The 27,208-nt window shown below is 46.1% G+C and overlaps 1 protein-coding gene across 1 annotated transcript in view; it reads left to right on the forward strand.

Moving 5' to 3' along the window:
* LOC147526298 (E3 ubiquitin-protein ligase RNF38-like) overlaps nt 1-27,208 on the forward strand; it is a 126,536-nt gene that overhangs the window by 88,815 nt on the left and 10,513 nt on the right. The window contains exons 7-8 of the mRNA XM_086630134.1: nt 7,305-7,426; nt 9,394-9,493. Coding sequence (XP_086486260.1) covers nt 7,305-7,426; nt 9,394-9,493 — 222 coding nt within the window. The remainder of the gene's footprint in view (nt 1-7,304; nt 7,427-9,393; nt 9,494-27,208) is intronic.

Raw genomic sequence — 27,208 nt, forward strand, 5'->3', positions numbered from 1 at the left:
TAATTTCGTAGGTTTGACTCGGATAGAGTTAATTTGTCACAGGAAGCTGGGAGGAGACACAGTTAGGGCAGCTGATGAAAACCGGCCAGGGGGCTATTCAATGCCATATGACATCATGCTCAGGATATATATTGGGGGAGCTAGCCAGGGGAGGGACATCACAGATCAAGAGAAGGCTAGACATCAGGTTTCGGGTTCCAGGTTGTATCACTCGTTTTGCATTGTTCTTTTACTAGTATTATTGTTGTTATAATATCTTCTCTTTTTTCTTTGATCTTTTTTCATGCTTTTGGTAGTCAGTGCGATTCTGGAGCTGAATTTTGGGATCCAGCAAAAATCATTGCAGCTTCAATATTTGCACCAGGAGTTGGAGTGGCACAGGCGTTGACTACACTGAATAAATTGGGTTGTTGGCTTGCAAAACAAACTAATGCTACAGCTTTCACTTTATCAATGCTTTTAACTGATGTAGATTCTATTAGACACGCTACACTGCAAAATTGAGCCGCCATAGATTTTTTATTGCTAATGCATGGGCATGGTTGTGAGATACTAGAAGGAATGTGCTGCATGAACTTGTCTGATCACTCAGAATCAATTCATGAAACGATACAGAAATTAAAGGACCGGGTGAATGAATTACAGGTTAATCGAGATTGGTTGGGTAGCTTGTTCAAGGGTTGGGGAATTACAGGTTGGTTAGAATCTTTAGTAAAGGCAGGCATTATATTACTAGTAATCTTTTTATGCATAATAATAAACATCCCCTTCCTATTGTCATGCTTTCAGCAGATGGTACAGAGTACGATTCATCAAGCAATGGTCATAGAAAAACAAAAAAGGGGAATTGTGGAATCATACACACAGTTACAGTTAGGGTTTGACCTTGATGATTTAAGTCTGTGTTCTTGACGAGTTGGGAAACACAGATAAAGGGGATAAAAAAGAAAAGGGAGTGTGAGAAGCTGACATAGGGAGTGTGGAAAGCTGACACTTAGCTTAGCAGATAGAAAATAATGCTTTTTTAGGCATAGGCAATAGTAAAGCTAAAATAGGCGCATGCACTACTGGTTGTATCCAATCATAACTAAGCAAAGGGTGCATGGACACATCGTGGCTGGAAGAATGATCTATAAAAGCTACTTGTAAATTGTAAATAAAGGTCTCTGGTATCACATCTATGGAGTTCATGCAGTCCAGGAGGTTCCTGGAATGCGTGGATGACAACTTCCTCCTGCAGGTGATAGAGGAGCCGACAAGGAGGGGTGCCATGCTTGACCTTGTGCTCACCAACAGGGAGGGACTGGTGGGCGATGTGAAACTTAAGGACAGCCTTGGCTGCAGTGACCACGACACGGTGGAGTTCAAGATCCATGGGGCAGCAAGGAAACCATTCAGCAAGCTCTGTACCCTAGACTTCAAGAAGGCGGACTTCGGCCTCTTCAAGGACTTGATGGGCAAAGTGCCGTGGGAGGCGGCCCTGGAGGGACGAGGGGCCCAGGAAAGTTGGTCCACATTCAAGGAGCACCTCCTCCAAGCTCAGCAGAGGTGCATCCCGATGAAGAACAAATCGGGCAAAAAGACCAGGAGGCCTGCGTGGATGAGCAAGGAGCTCCTGGACCAACTGAAAATGAAGAGGTTAGCCTACAGAGGGTGGAAGCGGAGACAGATAGCCTGGGAGGAATACAGAGAAGCTGTACGAGTGACCAGGGATCAAGTGAGGAAGGCTAAATCCCTGAAGGAATTGAATTTGGCAAGGGATATAAAAAGCAATAAGAAATGCTTCTATAGGTATGTAGGGGACAAAAGGAAGTCCAAGGAGAATGTAGGCCCCCTCCGGAAGGATACTGGTGCTCTGGTCACCCGGGACATAGAGAAGGCTGAGGTACTCAATGAATTTTTTGCCTCAGTCTTCACTGATAAAGCCTCTTGTCTTACCACCCAAGCTGTGGAAAGAACTAGCAGGGACTGCGAGGATGAACCACCGCCCACTGTACTTGAAGAGCAGATTCGGGAACATCTGAGGAACTTGAAGGTGCACAAGTCCATGGGACCTGATGAGATCCATCCGCGGGTCCTGAAGGAACTGGCGGATGAAGTTGCCAAGCCACTGGCCATTGTATTTGAGAAGTCGTGGCGGTCTGGCGAGGTCCCCGATGACTGGAAGAGAGGGAACATAACCCCCATTTTTAAAAAGGGGAACAAGGAGGACCCGGGCAACTACAGGCCGGTCAGCCTCACCTCTGTGCCTGGCAAGGTCATGGAGCAGATTCTCCTGGGAACCATGCTAAGGCACATGGAGAGCAAGGAGGTGGTGGGTGACAGCCAACATGGCTTCACCAAAGGCAGATCGTGCCTGACCAACTTGGTGGCCTTTTATGATGGGGTGACAACATCGGTGGACAAGGGTCGACCAACGGATGTCATCTACCTGGACTTGTGCAAAGCTTTTGACACTGTCCCGCACGACATTCTTCTCTCTAAACTAGAGAGGCATGGGTTTGATGGATGGACCACTCGGTTGATAAGGAATTGGCTCAATGGCCGCACTCAGAGAGTAGTGGTCAACGGCTCGATGTCCATGTGGAGAACGGTCACGAGTGGCGTCCCTCAGGGGTCCGTGTTGGGCCCGGCCCTCTTCAACATCTTTGTCGGTGACGTGGACAGTGGCATGGAGTGCACCCTCAGGAAGTTCGCCGATGACACCAAGCTGTGTGGTGCCGTCGACACGCTGGAAGGGAGGGATGCCATCCAGAGGGACCTCGACAGGCTGGAGAGATGGGCCCGTACCAACCTCATGAAGTTTAACCAGGCCAAGTGCAAGGTCCTACATCTGGGTCGTGGCAATCCCAGGCACAAATACAGACTGGGCGGAGAATGGATCGTGAGCAGCCCTGAGGAGAAGGACTTGGGAGTACTGGTGGCCGAGAAGCTCAATATGAGCCGGCAATGTGCTCTTGTGGCCCAGAAGGCCAACCGCGTCCTGGGCTGCATCAAGAGGAGCGTGGCCAGCAGGTCGAGGGAGGTGATTCTCCCCCTCTACTCTGCCCTCATGAGACCTCACCTGGAGTACTGCGTCCAGTTCTGGAGCCCCCAACATAAGAAGGACATGGACCAGTTGGAGAGGGTCCAGAGGAGGGCCACGAAGATGATAAGAGGGCTGGAGCACCTTTCCTATGAGGACAGGCTGAAAGAGTTGGGGCTGTTCAGCCTGGAGAAGAGGAGACTCTGGGGTGACCTTATAGCGGTCTTCCAGTACCTCAAGGGGGCCTACAAGAAAGATGGGGAGAGGCTTTTCAGGAGGGCCTGTTGTGATAGGACAAGGGGTAATGGCTTTAAAATAGAGGGAGGTAGATTCAGATTGGATATTAGGAAAAAATTTTTTACCATGAGAGTTGTAGAACACTGGAACAGGTTGCCCAGAGAGGTGGTGGATGCTCCATCCCTGGAGACGTTCAAGGCCCGGTTGGATGAGTGTTGGGGGAGTTCCTGACTACTACAATAGAAAGCACCTGTGCCTCGTTAGGACAGGTGCTGTGAGTCACGTTGGTCAACCGGAAACCACGTGACTCATGGATGAATAAAGGTGGGGCACTCCCAAGAGGGAGTGGGGCAGTTCCCTCCTGGAGACTGGAGTGATAGGAGCCCCTGGAGAGCAGCATCTTGAAGCTCTCTGTTGGAAGCCTTTGGTTGTGATAAGGACCTTTGGAGTGTGATAGAGCCTTCTGATATACGAGGGAGATCACAACAACCTTCTGGGTTGTGATCCCCGAAGAGTGAGACACCAGTAGTCCGCGACAATTGGTGACCCCGACGTGATTTGTCGGAACAGGAACCACTGGGACTGCAGAACGAAGCTTGAGAGCGGCAGGAGCTGCGGACTGACCAAGACACCTGGAACAAGGTGAGCCGCTGGGAGTGAACATGGGTCAGAATTTTGTAAAGGAAAGTCAGACCTTCACCTTTCTCAAATCTGCAGGAATGGCTGCGGGGCTCAGTATAAGTAATGAGGATTTATATTAGCTACTCAACTGGGCAGCGGGACATGAAGATCTAGTCAACCTCACCTTTACCTTTAACCTAGAACTTTGGAAAAGGTTGGGGGATAAGTTACTCTATGAAGCCGTGGTTAAGCAAAAGGGCCGGACCGACCTGCTGCGTACATGGGAGGCCCTAGATAATATAATTCAAAAGGGGTCAGCAGAAGAGGAGGAAGAGGAATCAACAGATTATGTATCTGCAAGCGAGGGGTATGAAGGGAACAACGAACTGTCTGAAGAAAGACTAACCTCAGACAGCGTGGACAGCGAGTTAGACGTATCCTCGCTGTTCACAGAGATCAATAAAGTTGCGGGGACTATGCAGGGGCTCTACCCCACCCTGCAGGAAATATTGGAGCGTCCCCCACCCTTTGCCCCAGCAACCCCCCCTTCCTCCTCAGGATGTGTCATGCCCACGGCCCCGCCGCTCGATCTAGTGGCCCCACCCCCGGCAGCTTCATATTCAGCAAATATGACACAGGTACGAGCTATGCAGCCAGCTCTAGTACACCAGGCTGTGACAATGCTGCAAGGAATATCTCAGCAGTTAGCAGCTGTAGTGGAGATACTGCATCAGGCTACGACCCCCCCTGTAGCAAAAGAAATTTCAGGAGAAACCTCCAAGACAAGTGACAGCTCAGCTAAGGAGTTACCACCGGTTTCTCCACCAAGGGAAAAGTCACTAGAATCTGTCTGTTTATTAAATCCAAACCCCTTGGGAACCCTTACGGCAACAGTTCAACGCCGTGACCCGGTCCGTTTTTGGAACGAAATAAAAATGAAAGCAATAGAGGCTGGGGATTGGGACTTGGCTCAAGTCTTGGGGTTGCCAGTCAATAACGAAAAATTATCCATGATGGAAATAGGGGGAAGGCCAAATGTATTCCCTGTGGAATTGACCCTCCCGGGTTCTAACCAGCCCAATCAATACCTGGGCTGGTCATGGAAAGTCGTACAAGACATACAAAAGGCAGTAGCACAGTATGGGCCAAACTCCCCAGCAGTAACACAATTATTACGATTACTAAACCTGGAAATATTGGTGCTGTATGACTTTCAACATTTGGCTCAGATTATGTTCCAGCCGGTACAACGCTCCATTTTCATGAGCACGTGGAGGCAGTTGGCTGATCGTCAGGCACTACAAAATATACAGTTACCTCAAGGTGACCCATGTTATGCCGTAGGTGCAGATGTCCTGATGGGAACGGGTCAAGTATTTGGCAACCCGGCAGTACAAGCCCAATGGCATCCCCAAATTCTTGGGCAGATCAAACAAATAGGAATGCAGGCCCTCATGCGGACCACAGAAATGGCGAAACCCCAAGCGAGGTATTCCACAATTAAACAAGGAATCAAGGAGCCTTTCTTACAATTTGTAGAAAGATTGCAAGGGGCTATAGAAAAACAAGTTTATGACAGCAATCTACGGGCCCTGTTGACAAAACAACTCGCAAGGGATAACGCCAACGCTGACTGCCGGAGAGTTATTGAAGTACTCCCAGGGGACCCCTCCCTAGAGGAGATGGTCATTGCATGTGCCAAGGTCGGGTCTGTAGAACATGAAATGACTGCGCTAGCCACCACCTTGATGGCCTCGAATAATAAGAAACTGAAGTGTCATAAGTGTGGGAGAATAGGGCATCTCGCCAAAAACTGCAAATCCAATGGCCGGCCGGGGAGCAGCAGAAAGAGAAAGTATGCACAGATGTCTTATAGTCCAGGCAAGCCCTTTGCGGGAACACTGCAACAGCCGCAAACTAATCCGGAAAAGACCCCTGAAGGAATGTTGCGGCAGCCGCAGATTAAGCAGCCAGAACAACCAGGGTGGATGTATCCAACTTCATCAGAACAGTGGATATATCCACCACTGACGTGGTATGACAGGAAAACATAAGAACGACTCCCCCACGGTTTTGTTCCAAGGCATCTGACAAATGGCGATGAAAAATGGAACTGGAACATTAGAAAGCCCTAAATGCTATTAGGTATTTTTTCAAAAAAGAAAGGGGGAATTGTTGGGGGAGTTCCTGACTACTACAATAGAAAGCACCTGTGCCTCGTTAGGACAGGTGCTGTGAGTCACGTTGGTCAACCGGAAACCACGTGACTCATGGATGAATAAAGGTGGGGCACTCCCAAGAGGGAGTGGGGCAGTTCCCTCCTGGAGACTGGAGTGATAGGAGCCCCTGGAGAGCAGCATCTTGAAGCTCTCTGTTGGAAGCCTTTGGTTGTGACAAGGACCTTTGGAGTGTGATAGAGCCTTCTGATATACGAGGGAGATCACAACAACCTTCTGGGTTGTGATCCCCGAAGAGTGAGACACCAGTAGTCCGCAACAGATGAGGCCCTGAGCAACCTGATCTAGTTGGAGATATCCCTGTTCCTTGCAGGGGGGGTGGACTAGATGACCTTTGAAGGTCCCTTCCAGCCCTAACGATTCTATGATTCTATGCATTAAGCCGCCGCATACTTCTTGTGATAGTTAAAAGAAGCATCATATTGTAGCTGATATGTTGAGCTCCAGGTTTTGGGATATTTGAGTTTCTGTACTCTTTGTATCTTTCATCAAATCTCTTAACTTCTCTGCTTCAGCTCTCTATCATCATTTTGATACTGATGCTTTTCTGGAGCCTGTCATGAGGGAGCAGAAATTATTTACATGAGGAGCACTTAGGTACAGAGTTCTACCTGTATGAACAAGTACAAAATTTAGTCACAGTGTCTCTATTCAGTTTGATGTCATGCCTTTGTTTCCAAAAGTTCAGCATAAAATCTCCATGTCTCAATTCAGCTAGCCCAAGAAGTGGAATGGGAGTCAGATGTTGAGCCTTTAAACTCTTGGCCACATAAAGCTAGGCTCATTGCATATTCCTTGTAAGCAAGTTTGTCAACATTTTCTTCTGGTTACTCACACTACTGTGTGTGGGATGGGAGAAGGGGGTTCACTTTCAAAGCAAAACATGTATAAAGCTGTGAATATAGCTGCAGGAGTGATTAACAGTTAGGTCATGGATATTTGGAAATCCCAAAGGTACTATCTTATGCAGTTCAGAAGGATTCATCAATGATCAGAATTTGAAAGATATCTTTCCGTTCTACTTGCAGTTGTAGAGAGATAGAAGCGAGACTAAACGTGTCTTGATGGAGAAGTGGGTTGTGCTACCTGGTGGGATAGTGACATGGCAAAAGAAATGACTTCTGGTAGAGCTGGAGCTTGTTTGAGCAATGAACATTAAAAAGTCTGAATTCCTTGTTTCGTAGGCACTGCTGAATTTGGCCGAACGTCTAGGAGAAGCCAAACCTCGAGGACTGACAAAGGCAGACATTGAACAACTTCCATCTTACAGGTTCAATCCAAGCAATCATCAATCAGAACAGACATTGTAAGTACATCTATCTCAAATTTACATACTTTATGTGACTGTGTTTCCATACCTTTAGGTTGCAGCCTCAACTAGGCAAATACTGTAACACTCTAAAAGTACTCAGATAAAAAAAGATAAATTTTCTTAAACCATTTTTCAAATCAGATATCATTTATCTTGGCTTTAAAATTCTGCGTAGTCTCACTTCAGTTAGATGTTCAAATTTAGTTATTCAGTATTTTTAAAAAGTTTTCCAAATTTTTGTTTGGTATACTAGATATTAAATGGCCATCATCAACTTGGAATTCAGCCTATATTGAAATATTTTCCAATTACTAAAATTTCAAGTGCTCCTGGAAGAGCTTTTGACAGTCTTTGAGGTTTACAGCTATATTTTCTTATTTTAAGACTAATTCTGTTTGAAAGATCTACATAACAGAGAAATGAGCTCTAGGTGGGAGGCAGTGAAAGTGATATACAGTACTGTCAAATGTTTGAAATGGAACAGAAGAGGTTTTTTTCTATGATTCATAGATTCATAGATTTCTAGGTTGGAAAAGACCTTAGAGATCATCCAGTCCAACCGTCCCTAATCCCCATTAAACCATATCCCTAAGTAGTTCATCCACCCTATTCTTAAACACATCCAGGGATGGGGACTCAACCACCTCCCTGGGCAGCCTATTCCAGTGGCTGACAACCCTTTCAGAGAAGAAATACTTTCTAACATCCAACCTGAATCTCCCCTGACTAAGCTTATACCCATTACCTCTTGTTCTATCACCCATCACTAATGTAAAGAGCCCTTCCCCTACCTCCCCACCATCTTTTCTCAAGTATTTGTAGGCTGTAATCAGGTCTCCCCTCAGCCTCCTCTTCTCCAGGCTAAACAGCCCCAACTCCCTCAGCCGCTCCTCATAAGTTTTATTTTCCAGCCCCTTGACCAGTTTAGTCGCCCTTCTTTGGACTCGCTCCAGGAGCTCAATATCTCTCTTAAAGCGAGGGGCCCAAAACTGGACACAATATTCCAGGTGCGGCCTCACCAGTGCCAAGTACAGGGGCAGAATCATAGAATCATAGAATCATAGAATCATAGAATCATAGAATCATAGAATCATAGAATCATAGAATCATGGAATCATAGAATCATAGAATCATAGAATCATAGAATCATAGAATCAGTTAGGGTTGGAAGGGACCTTAAAGATCATCTAGTTCCAACCCCCCTGCCATGGGCAGGGAAACCCTCCACTACACCAGGTTGCCCAAAGCCTCATCCAACCTGGCCTTGAACACTTCCAGGGATGGGGCATCCACAACTTCTCTGGGCAAGGATCACTTCCCTATTCCTGCTGGTTACACTATTCTTGATCTTCCACTTAGAGCAATCTTCAATGTTATTTTTAACATAGTAGGGAATAAGAAAAATAAAAGTACCAGAGAACTCAAGTTGATGATGTCCCTGGGGAAGAAATGTTTTTATAAAGCATGTACAACAGAATATAGATGTAATTTAAGGAGAAATTTTTCATAGTAAAAATGTGTGTGACCTTTAATCAATTATGGCTTTGAGAAATAATCAAAGCAAGTTTTCTGGTTTTTATTTTAATATAGCAAAAATTAAAGTTAAAACTGAAGGAAATATGCTATATGGTTTGCACTACCTGTATATATCAGCAGGCATGGACTCCAGTATTTTGAACTATGGTAATACAATCTATTTACTGCTTGGGCCAGTGAACTTCCATGGGTATGAGTTTGAGCTCTTGTCTGTTTTGGGATTTGAAACCATGGTGAACAAAACAAAAGCAATTCTCATTTTACACTGGTTCACTAGAGATCTGTACCCACAAAAGTTTGATCACTGTAGATACATCAGTGGTTTTAAAAAAAACCTTTTGCAGATATAACTTATAAGTGGCATCTAGAATATAAATTGTTATTAAATGGGAAATATTGTGGATATTTGCTGTCTTTTTTTTTAGGTGTGTAGTATGTATGTGTGACTTTGAAGCAAGGCAGCTACTTAGAGTCTTACCCTGTAACCACAAGTTTCATGCCAAGTGTGTTGATAAATGGCTTAAGGTAAAAAAAATCTGTGTTGCATGTAATTTATAAAGTCCTAGTTTGTAGTTTCATTTTCTTCTTTAGTTTTCTACTGCATTTCATCTCTTGTTTCTCATTTTTAATATTGAGGCTCTGAAGTAACAAAAAAGGACACAAGCTGAATTTATCTTCTTTTTGTTGTATCCTTACACTATAGAAATATTTTATTTTAGCGATTAACAAAAGATATTTCTTTGTAATAATAATAGGAATAGGGTCATTTTAAAAGGGATATGAGGAGAATGATCTTCACTGGTAGAAAGCGCTACTGGTAGAAAGTAAAATGGGGAAAAAAAAGTTTTGAGGCATACGTTTTTAGTAATCTGAAGTGAACTGTAGTATTTGTGAGGCAATTTTGTGCTGATGGTTCTAACCAAGCACAGAAATTGCTGATTTAACAATATTATTGGCTAAGGTATGACTGACTTCAGAAAAAACACATCAGCATAACAGTGTCAACTAGACAGGTTTCTCTTTAATTGAAAGATTTTTGTAATCTGAGCCTAAAGAGAGTACAGTTACACTATGTCAACACAGTGTCGTGGTTTAACTTGACTGGAAACTAAACGCCACAAAACCGCTTGCTCACCCTCCCCCACCCCAAGGGAATGGGGAAGAGAAATAAAGGGGAAAACGGAAGGAGACTCATGGGTTGAGAGAAGAGCAATTTAATAATAATAATAAAGTAATAAGGATAATATATAATAAAATATCTATATGAATATATATAATGATAATAAGATATACAAACAAGTGATGCACAGCGTAATTCCTCAACACCTGGTTACCAATGCCTGTCCCGTCCCGGCAAGTGATCCAGAAACAGATAAGTCCTGACACCGCAAACCCAGATGAGTGAGAGGCACAAAAAAGGAGAGGGAAGGCGGGGGGGGGGAGAGCTCAGAGAGAGAGCCCTCAGAAGAGAAAGAGAGAGTTCCCAAAAGAGAGAACTCAAATTCATGGTCAACGCTCACCTATATATTGGGCATGACATTGCATGATATGGAATACCCCATTGGCTAATTTGGCCCTCAATCCTAAGTCTAAGTTCAAATCATAAGAGGAGTTGTGGACCCTTTGTCCTGGCTATGCTCCCCCTCAGCCTGTTGTGCCCCTGCACACTGGCAAAAACTAGGGAAGCTCAAAGGTCCTTGATGTCTCAGTATCAACAATGAACATCAGTGCGCTATCAACATTCTTCTCATAATGAATCCCAGACTAAAACCAAAACACGGAGCTCTTCTAGCTGCTAAAAAAAAAAACCTCTGTCCCAGTCAAAACTAGGACAGTATCCACCCCTTATTCCATACCATCCATGTCATGTTCAAGTCTCACATGTGTATGTAGATATCATTCCCTTAGTTGATGGGTCAATCCTGCAAAATGTCTGTTAAATTCATTTAGTCCATAACTCGAGGCTCCATCTGTCGTGGCAGTCTTTCAGGGCAGGAGAGATGATGCTGAGTTCGCTCAGTTGGTAGAACAGATGACGTGGGACGCAGCAGGAAGATGATGTGTAGTCTCTGTTGCATGCTGCATCCAGAGCTTGTAGCTGGCGTATCCGGCACAGTCCATGTTCAGGGTCTGCAGGTTGAAGATGTTGATCTCAAGGAAGTTGCCAAGTGTCAGCTGTTGGAATCAGTTCTGGTTCCGTCAAAGTTCATTCTTCATTAACCTAGATGATTCTTAATATAAGGCTGTTACTATAATACATAACAACCATAGCAATGACGGTATGCAGTGGCAGCAGGGTTATTCAGCAATCAATAAAATACAATTCAATTCAATGGCTATTTTCGCCCAACATCAAATCCCCTTGAGGTACACATCGGACTTCTCCATTCTTCTGCATCACCTACCAAGTGCACCCAGGTCCCTGAGCAAAAGTAATCCCACAAATGGGTTGACCTTTACCCGAGGCAGGAATAACCCAGACTGTCTTCCCCAGTATATTCCTCATGTGTACTACAGGGACTTTATCCCCTTCTACAGTACGTAAAAGTTCTGTTTGGGCAGGACCAGCCTGACTGGCAGATCCTCTAGTGTTGACTAACCTGACGGCTTTTACTAAATATGTATCCCAATGTTTGAAAGTTCCACCACCCATTGCTTTCAGTGTGGTTTTTAGCAGTCCATTATATTGTTCAATTTTCCCAGAGGCTGGGGCATGATAGGGGATGTGATAGACCCACTCGATGCCATGCTCTTTGGCCCAAGTGTCTATGAGGTTGTTGCGGAAATGAGTCCCACTGTATGACTCAATTCTTTCTGGGGTGCCATGCTGCCATAGGACTTGTTTCTTGAGGCCCAGGATCGTGTTCCTGGCAATGGCATGGGGTACGACATATGTTTCCAGCCATCCAATCGTTGCTTCCACCATTGTGAACACATGGAGCTTGCCTTGGTGAGTTTGTGGGAGTGTGATAGAATCAATCTGCCAGGCCTCCCAATACTTATATTTTGACAATTGGCCTCCATAACAGAAAAGTTTTAACTGCTTGTCTTGCTTGATCACAGCACATGTTTCACACTCATGGATAAACTATAGAATCATAGAATGGTTAGGGTTGGAAGGGACCTTAAAGATCATCTAGTTCCAACTCCCCTGCCATGGGCAGAGAAATCCTCCACTACACCAGGTTGCCCAAAGCCTCATCTAACCTGGCCTTGAACACTTCCAGGATGGGACATCCACAACTTCTCTGGGCAACCTGTTCCACTGCCTCACCACTCTCAAGGTAAAAAATTTCTTCCTTAGATCTAATCTAAATCTGCTCTCTTTCAGTTTAAATCCATTGCCCCTTGTCCTATCACTACACGCCCTTGTAAAAAGTCCCTCTCCAGCTTTCCGGTAGGCCCCCTTTAGGTACTGGAAAGCTGCTATAAGATCATCCCGGAGCCTTCTCTTCTCCAGACTGAACAGCCCCAACTCTCTCAGCCTGTCTTCATAGCAGAGGTGCTCCAGCCCTAGGATCATCTTCGTGGCCCTCCTCTGGGCTCGCTTCAGCAGCTCCATGTCCTTCTTGTGTTGGGGACTCCAGAGCTGAACACAGTATTCTAGGTGGAGTCTCACGAGAGCTGAGTAGAGGGATAGAATCACTTCCCTCTTTTGATACGGCCCAGGATACGATTTGCTTTCTGGGCTGCCAGTGCACATTGCCGGCTCATGTTGAGCTTCTCATCCACCAGCACTCCCAAGTCCTTTTCCTCAGGGCTGCTCTCAATCCATTCTCCATCCAGCCTGTACTTGTGCATGGGATTGCCTCGACCCACGTGCAGGACCTTGCACTTGGCCTTGTTGAACTTCATGAGGTTCTCACAGGCCCACCTCTCCAGCCTGTCAAGGTCCCTCTGGATGGCATCCCTTCCCTCCAGCGTGTCCACAACACCACACAACTTGGTGTCATCTGCAAACTTGCTGAGGGTGCACTCGATCCCACTGTCCATGTCTCCGACAAAGATGTTAAATAGCACTGGTCCCAGTACTGACCCCTGAGGAACACCACCCGTCACAGGCCTCCACGTGGACATTGAACCGTTGACCACAACTCTTTGAGAGCGACCATCCATCCAGTTCCTTATCCACCGAGTGGTCCATCCATCAAAACCATGTCGTTCCAGTTTAGAGACAAGGATGTCATGTGGGACAGTATCAAATGCCTTGGATAAGTCCAGGTAGACGATGTCAGTTGCTCTTCCCCTATCCATCAATGCTGTAACCTCATCATAGAAGGCCACCAAATTAGTCAGGCAGGATTTGCCCTTAGTGAAGCCATGTTGGCTGTCACCAATCACCTCCTTATTTTCTATGTGCCTTAGCATAGTCGCCAGGAGGATCTGCTCCATGATCTTGCCAAGCACAGAGGTGAGATTGACTGGCCTGTAGTTCCCCGGGTCTTCTTTTTCCCTTTTTAAAGATGTGGGCTATGTTTCCCCTCTTCCAGTCATTGGGAACTTCACCAGATTGCCACGACTTCTGAAATATGATGGATAGTGGCTTAGCAACTTCATCTGCCAGTTCCCTCAGGACTCGCGGATGCACCTCATCAGGTCCCATGGACTTCTCCACCTTCAGGTTCTTAAGATGGTCTCGAACCTGATCTTCTCCTACAGTGGGTGGTTCTTCATTCTCCCAGTCCCTGCCTTTGCCTTCTGTGGCTTGGGCTGTGCATCTGAAGCTCTTGCCAGTGAAGAATGAGGCAAAGAAGTCATTGAGAACCTCAGCCTTCTCCATATCCTGGGTAGTCAGGTCCCCCATTTTCTTCCGGAGAGGGCCTACATTTTCCCTAGATCTCTTTTTATCACTGACATATCTATAGAAGTTTTTCTTGTTGCCCTTGATGTCCCTGGCCAGATTTAACTCTATCAGGGCTTTAGCTTTCCTAACCTGATCTCTGGTTGCTCAGACAATTGCTCTGTATTCTTCCCAGGCTGCTTGTCCTTTCTTCCACCCTCTATAGGCCTTCTTTTTGTGCCTGAGTTGGTCCAGGAGCTCCTTGTTCATCCATGCAGGCCTCCTGGTGTTCCTGCCTGACTTTCTCTTTGTTGGGATGCACCACTCCTGAGCCTGGAGGAGGTGATCCTTGAATATTAACCAGCTTTCTTGGGCCCCTCTTCCCTCCAGGGCTTCATCCCATTGTACTCTAGCAAGGAGATCCCTGAAGAGGCCAAAGTCTGCTCTCCTGAAATCCAAGGTAGTGAGCTTGCTGTGCACCCTCCTTGCTTCCCTAAGAATCTTGAATTCCACCATTTCATGGTCAATGCAGCCAAGGCTGTCCTCGAGCGTCGTTTTCTCCACCAGCCCTTCTTTGTTGGTGAGAACAAGGTCCAGCAAAGCACCTCTCCTTGTTGGTTCCTCTACCACTTGGAGAAGGATGTTATAATCCATGCATTCCAGGAACCTCCTGGATTGCCTATGCCCTGCTGTGTTGTCCTTCCAACAGATATCAGGGTGGTTGAAGTCCCCCATGAGGACCAGGGCTCGTGAATGTGAGGCAGCTACTATCTGTCTGTAGAGGGCCTCATCCACCCAGTCCTCCTGGTCAGGTGGTCTGTAGCAGACCCCTACTACTACGTCCCCTGTCCCTGCTCTCCCTTTAATCTTAACCCATAAGCTCTCAGTCGGGACCTCATCTGTCCCCAGGTGCAGCTCCATGCACTCTACCTGGTCCTTGACATAGAGGGCAACTCCTCCTCCTCTTCTCCCCTGCCTATCCTTCCTAAAGAGCCTGTACCCTTCTATTCTGACACTCCAGTCATAGGATTCATCCCACCACGTCTCCGTGATGCCAATAAGATCATATCCCGACAGGTGCGCACACACTTCTAACTCCTCTTGCTTATTCCCCATGCTGTGCGCATTGACATAAAGGCATTTAAGTTGAGCCCCAGATGAATCTGACTTCCTGGCTGGAGTGGCTGGAATTCCCTTCTTCTGTTCTACAGGTACTTCCAGCATATCTTTATCATTCTTGATATTACCCCCCTCCCCCTTCAAATCTAGTTTAAAGCCCTGTGAATGAGCCCTGCTAGCTTTTGCGCTAAGACGCTCGTTCCCCTCTGAGAAAGACAAGTTCTATCTGGTGCCAGTAGGCCTGGTGCCATGTGACCCATGCCATTGTCAAAGAAGCCAAAATTGTGGCGATTCCAAAATCTTTGCCTTCTAGCCAGTTTGTGATTACTTCCAAAATTCCCGGGCGACTGGGGCTTCCTGTCCAATCTCTTTGTGTGATCAGTGCAACCCACTTGCTCCACGTGGCATCGATAGCATGTTTAGAGGAGACTCTTCCTTTGAACATCCAGTCCAGCACCGGCAGTCAGGATGCCAGGAGCAGCTGTGCTTCAGTATGAACCACTTCAGAAGCAGCTCGGACTCCTTCATATGCTGCCAATATCTCCTTTTCAGTTGGAGTATAGTGGGCTTTATATTCTCTGTATCCTTGACTCCAAAACCCGAGGGGTCGACCTCGAGTCTCCCCTGGTGCTTTCTGCCAAAGGCTCCAGGTAGGACCATTTTCCCCGGCTGCGGTGTTGAGCACGTTTTTCACATCTTGTCCTGCCTGGGCTGGCCCAAGAGCTACTGCATGAACAATCTTTTGTTTTATTTGCTCAAAGGCTTGCTGTTGCTCAGGGCCCCATGTAAAATCATTCTTCCCGGTCACTTGGTAGGGAGGGCTCACAATCAGGCTGTAACTTGGAATATGCATTCTCCAAAAGCCCACAACACCTAGGAAAGCTTGTGTTTCTTTCTTACTAGTTGGTGGGGACATAGCTGCTATTTTGTTGATCACTTCCACTGAGATGTGAGGATGCCCATCTTGCTATTTTATTCCTAAGAACTGGATCTCCCGTGCAGGTCCCTTGACCTTACTTCGGTTTATAGTGAAATCAGCCTCCAGAAGGATTTGAACTATTTTCTTCCCGTTCTTTGTTGCAGCTAAAGTGTTAACAGTAAGGAATGTGTATCAGCGAATATAAAAAGAGCACTGTCCTTGAGATAAGAAGGTAGGTTGAAACTATGAAAAACACACTGTCCCTGGGAAAAACAAGAAGGATGAAACTATGAAAAACAAGATTCTGAGCAAAACATACTAACTGCAAAAATATTAAAATATTGTAACAAACGTAGAAATCTCTATCCAATCACAGTGTGTATCATACTCGTGCTTGTCGCGTGAACAGTAGTGCTAGACCAATTAACTTGCTAAGTACAGCGCATGAAGGCATGTACAGAACCGAGCTATGCTATAAAAAGAGCAGTGTCACAGAATAAAGCTGAAGCCTTTTTACTCATCATATTGATGCGTCTTGCTTCCCCGTCTTCGGCCGCAACATCTGGTGACCCCGACGTGATCAAGAGGGTTTTCAACGACCACAACGCGGACGAGAGAGAGGACGGCCATCCCGGCGCCCGAGAGAGGCGGATAGCCCGAGAGAGGCGGATAGCCCGAGAGGCGGATCGTCCGAGAGAGGTGGAATCGTAGCGCTACGGACTGACCGGTGAGTCAGGCAGACCGAGGTCTGGTTCGGGATGGGAATGCTGCAATGACAGCCTGGGAACGAGATGATGGAACGGCACGTTGCATTGTCTTTGTTGGGAAGCTTCTTAGAGGAGCGTGGACTAAAACTTGGAAAAAGATATTGGCCCCTGATTGCAGGGGGGTATGCAAAAGAAGTAAGCGACTGAAAAACAAAAAAAAAACAAACAAACAAAAAAAAACAAACAAAAAAAAAACCAAAACAAAACAAAAAAAAACCACACACACAAAAAAAAAACACAAAAAAGCAACAACTGCCTCAACAGGAGGAGGTAAGCGACTGGGACAAAGTGCTAGAGAAACCAGCACTACTAACAGTTCTAACTCGATAAAACTCCCGGTACTCCTGGTTTGGGTATCAGTCCATGTACCGGAGGCCTGACAAGGACTTGGGACACTATAGACGTTAAACTTTGGCGTGCAGCCACCTGTGGGGATGCTGCTGGCCTGGAAAAGTCATCATCGAATCTTTTAATCCAGGGCCCCGAACGAAAGACAGACTTATTTCTTTCCCCCTCTTCCAACGCAGTCGGTACACCGGCACCCCCGCGCCGCGCCGCCCACTGCGCCCGGCGGCGCCCTGGGAACGCCGCTGCTGCTGCCGGCCGGGGCCGCGGGCGGCGTTTGCCTCGGCGCTGCCGCTCGTGTGCGGGAACGAACCGCGGCTGGAAAGGACGGAGACGCGCTGCGGGCCCCGCTGCGCCGGTTCGTTCGCGGCTGATGGTCCCCTCGGCGGGAGGGGGCGGCGGCGGTTACGGAGCGCGAGCGGCCGGAGCTGCGGCAACAACAACAAGAGCAACAACAACAACAGCGACAACAACAAGGGGGGGGCGGCACAGGGCTGCTGGGTCGTCATCGCCACTCCGCCCCCCCGCCCGGCTGAGGCGAGGGAGGGCTGACCCCCCCCCCCCCCCGCCCGGCCGCTGCCTGTGGCCCAGGTTGTACCAAGAGAGAGCACATCGTAACTTGGATCGTCTCGATCGGCATCGCGGGAAATAACTAATCCTCTTTTGTTCCAGCAATTTCAACAGTTAATATCAGTGTTGCAAAACCGTAAACATGCACATTCCATTGTACATCTGCGAGCGCACACCACGCTTCCAGGGCCTATAGCAGAAGGGAACAGGCGAGCTGAGCCTCTCACGAGTGCAGCTCTTGTACCAAACTCGTTAATACAGGCAAAATCTTGCAGGACTTCTACCATCAGGATACTGATGCTATTAAGTGACAATTTGGTTTAACACAACAATAAGCCCGCTCAATCGTACAATTGTGTACTAGCTGTTAAAATATGATCATGCCACCAGTGAATGGTGTTAATCTTCGTGGTTTACGCTCGCAGGAACTTTGGCATACACTTCTTATCAGACATATGTATTTTTGTCATCATAAAGTATTGAGCATGTTGCTGGTATTTCTTACAATCCTACTGGGCAACCGATCATAGAATACGCACATGGTACTTTGGAGAATATGCTTTTGAAACAAGAAAGAGGAATGATGGGGAAATCTCCCAATGAAACAATAGCTAAAGTGTTATAGGTGTTAAATCTCTTAAATCGAGAGCTAAACATTTTGGGATGAATAAAATGTCACTCATGTCAAAATTAGGCACAGGCAGGGTTACAGCAAGTAGCTTTCCAACAGCTGACTGAATTGGCTACGAGAGCATTAAGACGTGTCCCTGATTTTTGGGACAGGGGAGGCTTCCTTTGCTTCCATTCGGCAGGGAGCACAGGAACCTTATGAGCATTTCTTTGATCAGCTACAAATGGCAGTTCAGAGATAAACAGAAAATCCGGCTACTGCAGATGTGTTGGTATTCCAGCTAGCCATTGAAAATGCTAACACAGACTGTCAATAAGCTCTTGATCTTATCAGGAATCGGGCAAAAACGATTGCAGATTTAGTAAAGGCGTGTCACAATGTGGGCTCGAAACACTATAAAGCAAAATTTTGGGAACCAGCTAAAATCATTGCAGCTTCAATATTTGCACCAGGAGTTGGAGTGGCACAGGTGTTAACTACACTGAATAAGTTGGGTTGTTAGCTTGCAAAACAAACTAATGCTACAGCTTCTGCTTTATCAATGCTCTTAATTGACAGGATGGTTAAAATCTTTAATAAAGCAGACATTATATTGCTAGTAGTTCTTTTATGCATAGCAATAATCACCCCCTGCCTATTGTCACGCTCCCAGCAGACGGTACAGAGTACGGTTAATCAAGTAATGATCACAGAAAAACAAAAAAGGGGGGAGTTGTTGTGGCATCATACACACAGCTACAGTTGAGGTTTGACCTTGATGATTTAAGCCTGTGCTCTTTTCTGAAGTTGGGAAACACCGATAAAGAGGATGAGAAAGAAAAGGGAGTGTGAACAGCTGGTGCAGGGAGTGTGAGAAGTTGACATGAGGAGTTTGGGAAGTCGATATAGAGTGTGTGAGAAAATGATGTTTAGTTTAGCAAGTAAAAAATAGCTCCTTTTTAGGCATAGCCAATAGTAAAATTAAAATAGGTGCGTGCACTATTGTTTGTAATCAATCACAGTTGGGTGAGAGCCGCATGGACACATCGTGGCCAGAGTAATAATCTATAAAAGCTGCGTGTATAACAACAATAAAGGCCACTCTGCTATCACAAAAGAATTTTGGACACAGACAATCACAGCTGCACAGCCTCCTTTAACAGTAATCATTAATGGGAAGGCTTTTCTGGCCTAGTTGACACAGGGGCTGATGTATCTATAATGAAAAATCCTGACTGGCCGCCCTCTCGGCCTCTGATACAAGCCCTGGCAGCTGTGATCGGAGTAGGTGGAACACAGATCCCACAGCAGAGTGCACAGATCTTGTTAGTAGTAGGCCCAGGTAACAAACAAGCTGTTTTGAAACCATATGTTTTTGATGTCCCATGTACATTATGAGGTCGGGATTTGTTGAATCAGTAGAATGTGAGGCTAACCTCAAATTTTTAGCACACATCACTGATGTCCAGCCCTGACTCAAGCTGGCAAGCTGGTCTGGGTCGATCAGTGGCCACTAAAAGGTGAGCGACTGAACTGAACTCAAAAATTAGTCAATGAACAGCTCAAATTAGGACATATAATTCCCTCCAATATTTGTTACCCCAAAGAAATCAGGAAAATGGAGATTTATGTTAAAAGATTTAAGAGCTATTAATACAATCATTTCACCAATGGGTGCATTACAACCGGGTGTACCAAATCCTACTATGATTCCAGAATGTTAGCATTTGATGGCGATTGATTTAAAAGATTGGGTTATTTCACCTTTTTACTTTTTTATTTATTTACACCCTAACGATTGTCCTAGATTTGCCTTTTCAGTTCCAGTGCTTAACAATGAACGACCCACGCAACAATATCATTGGATTGTACTGCCTCAAGGAATGATGAATAGGCCTACAGTTTGTCAATTGGTAGTAGATGATGCTCTCTGTCAGGTCAGACAGTAAATCAAGCTTAGCAAATTGTACGTGCCTACCCTGACCGTCAATGTATTGTGCCTTCAAATACTCCAGCAGGAGTAAATCCAACAGGTTTATGTGCCAATGAATTATGGCAAACTGATATTACTTATATTCAATTGTCTAATCGATCTAAATATGTGCATGTAACTGTTGATATGTTTTCTGCCTTGTTATTGCTACTGCTCACACTGAAGAAAACCATGGGAGTACCAAAGAAAATTGGGACAGACAGTGATCCAGTATGGTGCCTTTTTACAGGATTGGAGAGTGACTCACACTACCAGCATCCCTCATTCACCTATGGGACAAGCTGTTATTGAACAAACTCATTTAACGTTAAAACAAATGTTTGATAAACAAAAAGGGGCAGTCTTCCGTATATTTCCCCGCAAGAATCCTTGGACAAAGCCACATATGTTTTAAATTTTCTTAATTTGTCTGCTTCTAGGCAACATACTATGGCTATGGATCACAATTTTAAACCCAGTGCCATTTTTGCAGAAAAATCAACAGCATGTTATAAGAAGCTGGACTCAACTCATGGGATGGCCCTGCGCCTCTGCTTACATGGGGAAGAGGGTATGTTTGTGTTCTTCCCACAGGTCCATACTGGTTACCAGCAAGAAACGTAAAGCCAACCAGGACTTTTGAAACTACAAATAGAGAAGGGGAGATCCAAGAATTAGCAGAGCAAGCAGAGATCACAGAAACACCGAATGAAGAGAATGGTTCAAATGGACAGACTTGTAATAGAAGATTTCATGTTAATATATCAACTGTTCTTATGTTTCTCATTGTTAGGTATATTATGTGTGTGAAAGTTGCTTGTATATATGCTTTGTGTCTTTTCTCCGATCGGAAAGTGTATGGATTCCACCCGTAGCTACTGGAAGGAAAAGAATTAACTGGTACCAAATTAATGACAAAGAATTACTAACTGGACTTAGTTGTAAGCACGTAACTTTGAAAAGAGAAGCTAGGAGGATTGTTATTGAACAACATGTTGCGATTCGCAAAAACCGCTGTTAGCCGGCAGAGCACATACTGGGCAGCCTTGTTGCACGCACTGGCCACGCGTGCGGCAACGCCGTGTCAGTACCTTTGTCGTAGACTCTGCTAAGGGTGAAAAGAGATGGCTCAGAGCGGAGCTGAGGGAGGCTGCAGAGCACACTGTGTAGATAAACAGGGGACGCCCTGAAGGTGCCATGCCTGCCTCCCTTCTCCACAACGACCCTGCCGATTGACACCCTCCTGCTCAGCGAAATCTTGGGTATAGTGGAAATAGTAAGGCCCTCGGAAAGGGAAGTAGTATACTAGAAACTGCTTTTGCAAGGCTATACCAAAACAATATGCTAGTAACTGAAATTGCCAGTCTCCTACACAGAGTTTTATTCGTGCGAGAAAAGAAAAAGGGGCAACGCTGTCACTGATCGATCACACAAATTTTTTCACCAATCTGCTCGACCTCTTCAGAAAGAGTTTGCACTGTCGCGAGCACAAGCCCGTGCCATCGTCGCTGCAAGGCACCAACCCTCGAGGATTGCAACCAAGAGGAGTGTGGCAAACTGATGTAACTGAGTTTCCCACCTTTGGTCCACTGCGCCATATCCACATCACCGTGGACACTTGCAGCAGAGCTGTATGGGCGACACCAGCACCTTCTACCGCCTTCCGATGTGTAAAACAACATTGGCTTTCAGCATTTGCTGCCCTTGGCTTACCACAAGTCATCAAAACAGACAATGCTCCTGCATACGCAGGAACAGCATGTGCTGCATTTTTAGCAGATTGGGGAATTGAACATAGAAAAGGTGTTCCGTACAACAGTACGGGTCAGGCTATTGTTGAACGGTGCCATCAAGATGTAAAGCGACTCGCTGCCATTTTGAAAAAAGAGGGGGAGATGTCCCCCAACGCGCGAACTGAAAGGCGAAGGCGGAGGCAATCCAGGAGTTCCCAAAGACTCGGACCTCTCTGCAGAAGAATAGAAGAAGTGCTAAATCTTCCAAAGAACATATTAGACGACTCTGATCCAGACGAGATAGATTTTGCCTTTATCCGTAGTCTGATACGCACGCGCAAAGCTGCAAAATTATACCCGCTAACGCACTGTAGGTGTAGATGTAGAAATTTACAGGTTATAACTATAGAGTGTGGAGGTTGTAGTCGCATATGTCATGAATCGCAACGTGATGCAGTGCAAGGCTGTGCAGATTGTAGACGCGCTTTAGATATTAACCCATACCAGGCGCTCGCTGCTTGGCTTAAAATAGAGAACGCTTCACGACAAAGGTTAACTGCGTTGTTTGAAAGTGCAGAAGAAGCTATATTAGCACACGCAGCCTTTAGGTTACAAAAACTACTGACTGTTGTAGAAGTAGCACAAAAGACACAAGTGATGGGTACCAGATATCAGAAGCAGTGTAGACATCATGACAAGGATGGAGGAGTTTATTGGTAAGACAATACCTATAGTAACAGGAATCTTAGTTTGGTGCCAAATGACCTACGGAATCAACTCCATCAGCCCGAGAGACAACATATGGGTAACCATTGCTAACAAAACAAACCAGTCATCAATCTGCCTAGCCCTGGGTGGTATTGGAAACCCATTCCGTACCTGTCTCATAGGAGTGCCAACATGGAAAGTGGCAGCCTTTAGAGGGCTAGTAAACACCACTAACCTAACATATAGCAACTTCAATACCACAACGATCTATAGGAGCGACCCCTCAACAGTATGACGGAGCAGTACAACTGCCGGCTTATTCATGCACTTAATGCTTCCCTCCAGTCTAATCCAGAAGAACTAGACCTGCTTGGTAGTATGCATGCAAACACTACCGCTGGGAAAATAGGAGGATGGTTTTCATTTTTGCCGTTAGACCCAAACAGCTCAAATAAAAACAGGAAACTATGGGCAACCTTAGATTCTAATCTTGACAGCGCATCGGTAATTCGCTTTCTATACTCGAGCTGCAATGGCAGCAACATTACTGAACCTCGAAGGTTGCCCGAAGGAATTTTCTTAATTTGTAGAGACAGGGCATGGAATGGCATTCCAAAACAACCAGAAGGAAGTCCTTGTTATTTAGGCCAACTAGCCTTATTCCATCCCAATATATCCCTATTAAGAGAATGGAGTGAAAATCACACCAGGAGAAAAAGAAGCCTACATGATCTAGACTGTAGCAGTGTAGGCAATCCCACATTTTGGAGTGAATTTGGACGAGTAGCTGCCTCCACACTTTTCCCAGGGTTAGCAGCAGCAAAAGCGCTCACCTTAGCAAAACAACTAGGTTGCTGGGCTCGTGACGAGATAAACTTAACATCCAGCATTCTAGATGAATTAACGAAAGATGTAGAAAGTGTCAATCATGCAGTATTGCAAAACAGAGCAGCGATTGACTATTTGCTTTTAGCCCATGGGCATGGTTATGAAGAGATCGAAGGAATGTGTTGTATGAATTTAACAGGTCCAGGAGAGTCAGTGCATAGAAAACTTAAACAACTAAAGGACAAACTACATGCCTTGAAAGAGGTAGATGGCATCGATGGATGGTTGACTTCCTGGGGAATAGATGGTTGGGTGAGAGATCTCATCAAAACGTGCTTGGGGCCTCTTTTGTTGTTAGGCTTTCTCTTGCTTTTTGGACCATGCTTAATGCAATGTGTGACCCAACGCTTGTCAGCTATAGCGCACGCCGTTTTTGAAAAAAGAGGGGGAGATGTTGCAGCTAAAGTGTTAACAGTAAGGAATGTGTATCAGCGAATATAAAAAGAGCACTGTCCTTGAGATAAGAAGGTAGGTTGAAACTATGAAAAACACACTGTCCCTGGGAAAAACAAGAAGGATGAAACTATGAAAAACAAGATTCTGAGCAAAACATACTAACTGCAAAAATATTAAAATATTGTAACAAACGTAGAAATCTCTATCCAATCACAGTGTGTATCATACTCGTGCTTGTCGCGTGAACAGTAGTGCTAGACCAATTAACTTGCTAAGTACAGCGCATGAAGGCATGTACAGAACCGAGCTATGCTATAAAAAGAGCAGTATCACGGAATAAAGCTGAAGCCTTTTTACTCATCATATTGATGCGTCTTGCTTCCCCGTCTTCGGCCGCAACAGTTCTCAAAACCTTCTTCGTCTGTGCTGCCTCATATAATGATTTTCTCAATGTACTGCAGATGTTCTGGAGCTTTGCCCTGTTCCAGTGCAGTCGGGATCAGTCTATGGCAAATGGTAGGGCTATGTTTCCATCCCTGGGGCAGTCGATTCCAGGTGTACTGGACATCCCTCCAAGTGAAAGCAAACTGTGGCCTGCACTCTGTTGACAAAGGGATCGAGAAAAATGTGTTAGCAAAATCAATTGTGGCATACCACTTGGATGCCTTTGCTTCCAGTTCATATTGAAGTTCCACAATATCTGACATGGCAGCACTCAGTGATGATGTGACGTCATTCAGGCCACGATAGTCTATTGTTAGCCTCCACTCTCCATTAGACTTGTGCACTGGACATATGGGACTGTTAAAAGGTCAATGAGTTTTGCTGATTACCCCTTGACTCTCCAGCTAACTAATCAGGTCATGGATGGGGATCAGAGTCTCAGTTGGTGCGAAATTGCCGCTGGTGCACCGCCATATCAGCAATTGGCACCTGTTGTTATTCAGCCCTCAGCAATCCCACAATAGAAGGGTCCTCTGAGAGACCAGGCAAGGCAGTCAGCTGTTTTATTTCCTCCGTCTCCACGGCAGCTATACCAAAAGCCCACCGGTACCCTTTTGGGTCCTTGAAAATCCCCCCTCCTGAGGTAGTCTATGCCCAGGATGCATGGGGCTTCTGGGCCAGTCACAATGGGGTGCTTTTGCCACTCATTCCCGGTTCGACTTACTCCAGCTTCCAAAATAGTTAGCTGTTGGGATCCCCCTGTCACTCCAGAAATACAGATGAGTTCTGCCCCTTTATACCTTGATGGGATCAGGGTGCACTGTGCACCAGTGTCCACTAGAGCCCTATATTCCTGTGGGTCTAACATGCCAGGCCATCAAATCCACACAGTCCAATAAACCCTGTTATCACTCTCCTCCACCTGGCTGGAGACAGGGTCCCTCTAGTCCTGGTCACAGTATTCGTTGCTCACTTTTTGTAAAAATGACCTACGAAAGGTCAGAAATGGGGTCAGTCCTTCTATACTGTCTGGGGAGCTGTCTGCTGGAAACTGAAGCAACATTTTTCCTTGAAGAATCCCCTTTAGCAATTGTTTTTCCTTTTGACTCACGTGCCTGTGCCCTTAGGGTCGAGGTAGGTTTTCCATCCCACTTCCTCATGTCTTTTCTGTGGTCATGCAGGAAAAAACAGAGGTTACCTTGCAGTGTATGCACTCTGTATTCCCTCTCTTGATCAGGGGAACGCTTACTTCTAATAGCTGAGACACGGGTCCATACAGATGGAGAGTGGGACATGTCCTCTTTGAATTGGTGGACCTCCTGGGACAGTTTCTCCACAGCTGCAACACACGCCTGCACAGAGGAAGAGAAACTTCCTTCACATTGCCATAGTTGATTACCAAGTCCTGGACCGTTGGTTCCTCACCTTCTCTCAAGGACATTACTGCCAATGAGTTGGCATACGATGCTGGTGCACTCTGTAGAAACTTCCACCACATGGACTGATTGCACAGGTCTTCATTTGGATCTGTGGATAACTGCTCGTTATTCAGGTGATTGTAAATCACCTCCAGCACAGCTAACTCCCTCAAGTACTGGATACCTCTTTCCCTGGTGGTCCACTTGCCTGGGTGGCATGTAATATCATCCTTGAAGGAGAACCTTTCCTTCACGCCTGACAGAAGTCTCCTCCGGAGACTGAAGGCTCATGTGGTTTTCTTCCAATTGCCTTGTCGATGCCCCCTTCCCTGGACAAGGATCCCAGCTGCCTAGCTTCCCTACCCTCTAATTCCAGTCCATCGGCTCCATTATTCCAGCATCGGAGCAGCCAGGTGACAATGTTCTTGTTTTGAAGGCAGTTGAAATCCTTTTGCATATCTCCCAGCTCACCCTGGGATAGAGACCGGATGATTACTGTCTCATGTGTGGTCTCTGCCTCATCCTTCTCCTGTTTTCATAATGGCCCTGGTTCATCTTCGTCCCTCACTAAGCATACTGATTTCCTTATGCACTTCTTCTGTACAGGGGTGACTGATACCATAACAGTGGTGTTCTCCTGTTCAGCTGCAGTGTCTGTTGTTTTGTCATCAGATCCAGGGACCTCCTCTTCCCTTTGAGGGTGCTGAATAGTGTTAGACAAGGCAGCTCAGTAGGCATGGGCCAGGCCCCAGCACATTGCACTGATATGGGTCTCCCAGGAATTGCCACGGTGACAGCACACTACTTCCAAACATTCTATCAGTTTTTCAGGATTCTGCACTTGTTCAGAGGTGAAGTTCCAAAACACTGGAGGTGCCAACCGTCTTAGGCATTTGCCCATGCTTTCCCACACACCCTGCCACTCATAACTATGTAGACTCAGAGCAGATCTCTGTGTGATATTTTTAAATAGTTGTTTAACCTCAAATAAAACCTGAAACACCTTTGGGAGACACAGAATTAACACCATGCTGGCTAGGACACTCCCAGAGTATTCAAAATCCTCAAAGACCGTTGTAATTAGCCTGAATGAGAAGGGCAGGGTGAAGAACCGGGGGAAGGGATGCTCCCCTACCTTTCCTAGAGACTGGGCGCGGTTACCGGCAAATTGCGAGAGGTGACGCCCGAGATACGGGCATGATGCCAACGCCACGTACACGGACCAGCCCAGCCGCGTGGCCAGCGCCGCGATCGTATCATAAACCGATATGAGACAGGACAACAAAATGAGAGCCCTGACCCCTCTCCCAGCCGTGATGAACAGCACCTGTGAATACATAGGGCATGTAAACATTTACATAGCACAGCCACCTGAGCAACCAAAACAACATTATGACCAGCGACTACTTAACGAATGCAGTAAACACATGTAACAAATTTGTTTTCTAACACACTCCAGTCGGATTTGTCATTATGCCAACCCTTCGTGCCCCACGTTGGGCGCCAAAAAGGACTGTCGTGGTTTAGCCCAGCTGGTAGCTAAGCAACCACACTGCCGCTTGCTCATTCCT

This window comes from Tauraco erythrolophus, chromosome W (assembly GCF_009769465.1).
Source record: "Tauraco erythrolophus isolate bTauEry1 chromosome W, bTauEry1.pri, whole genome shotgun sequence".
Classification (NCBI taxonomy): Eukaryota; Metazoa; Chordata; class Aves; order Musophagiformes; family Musophagidae; genus Tauraco; species Tauraco erythrolophus.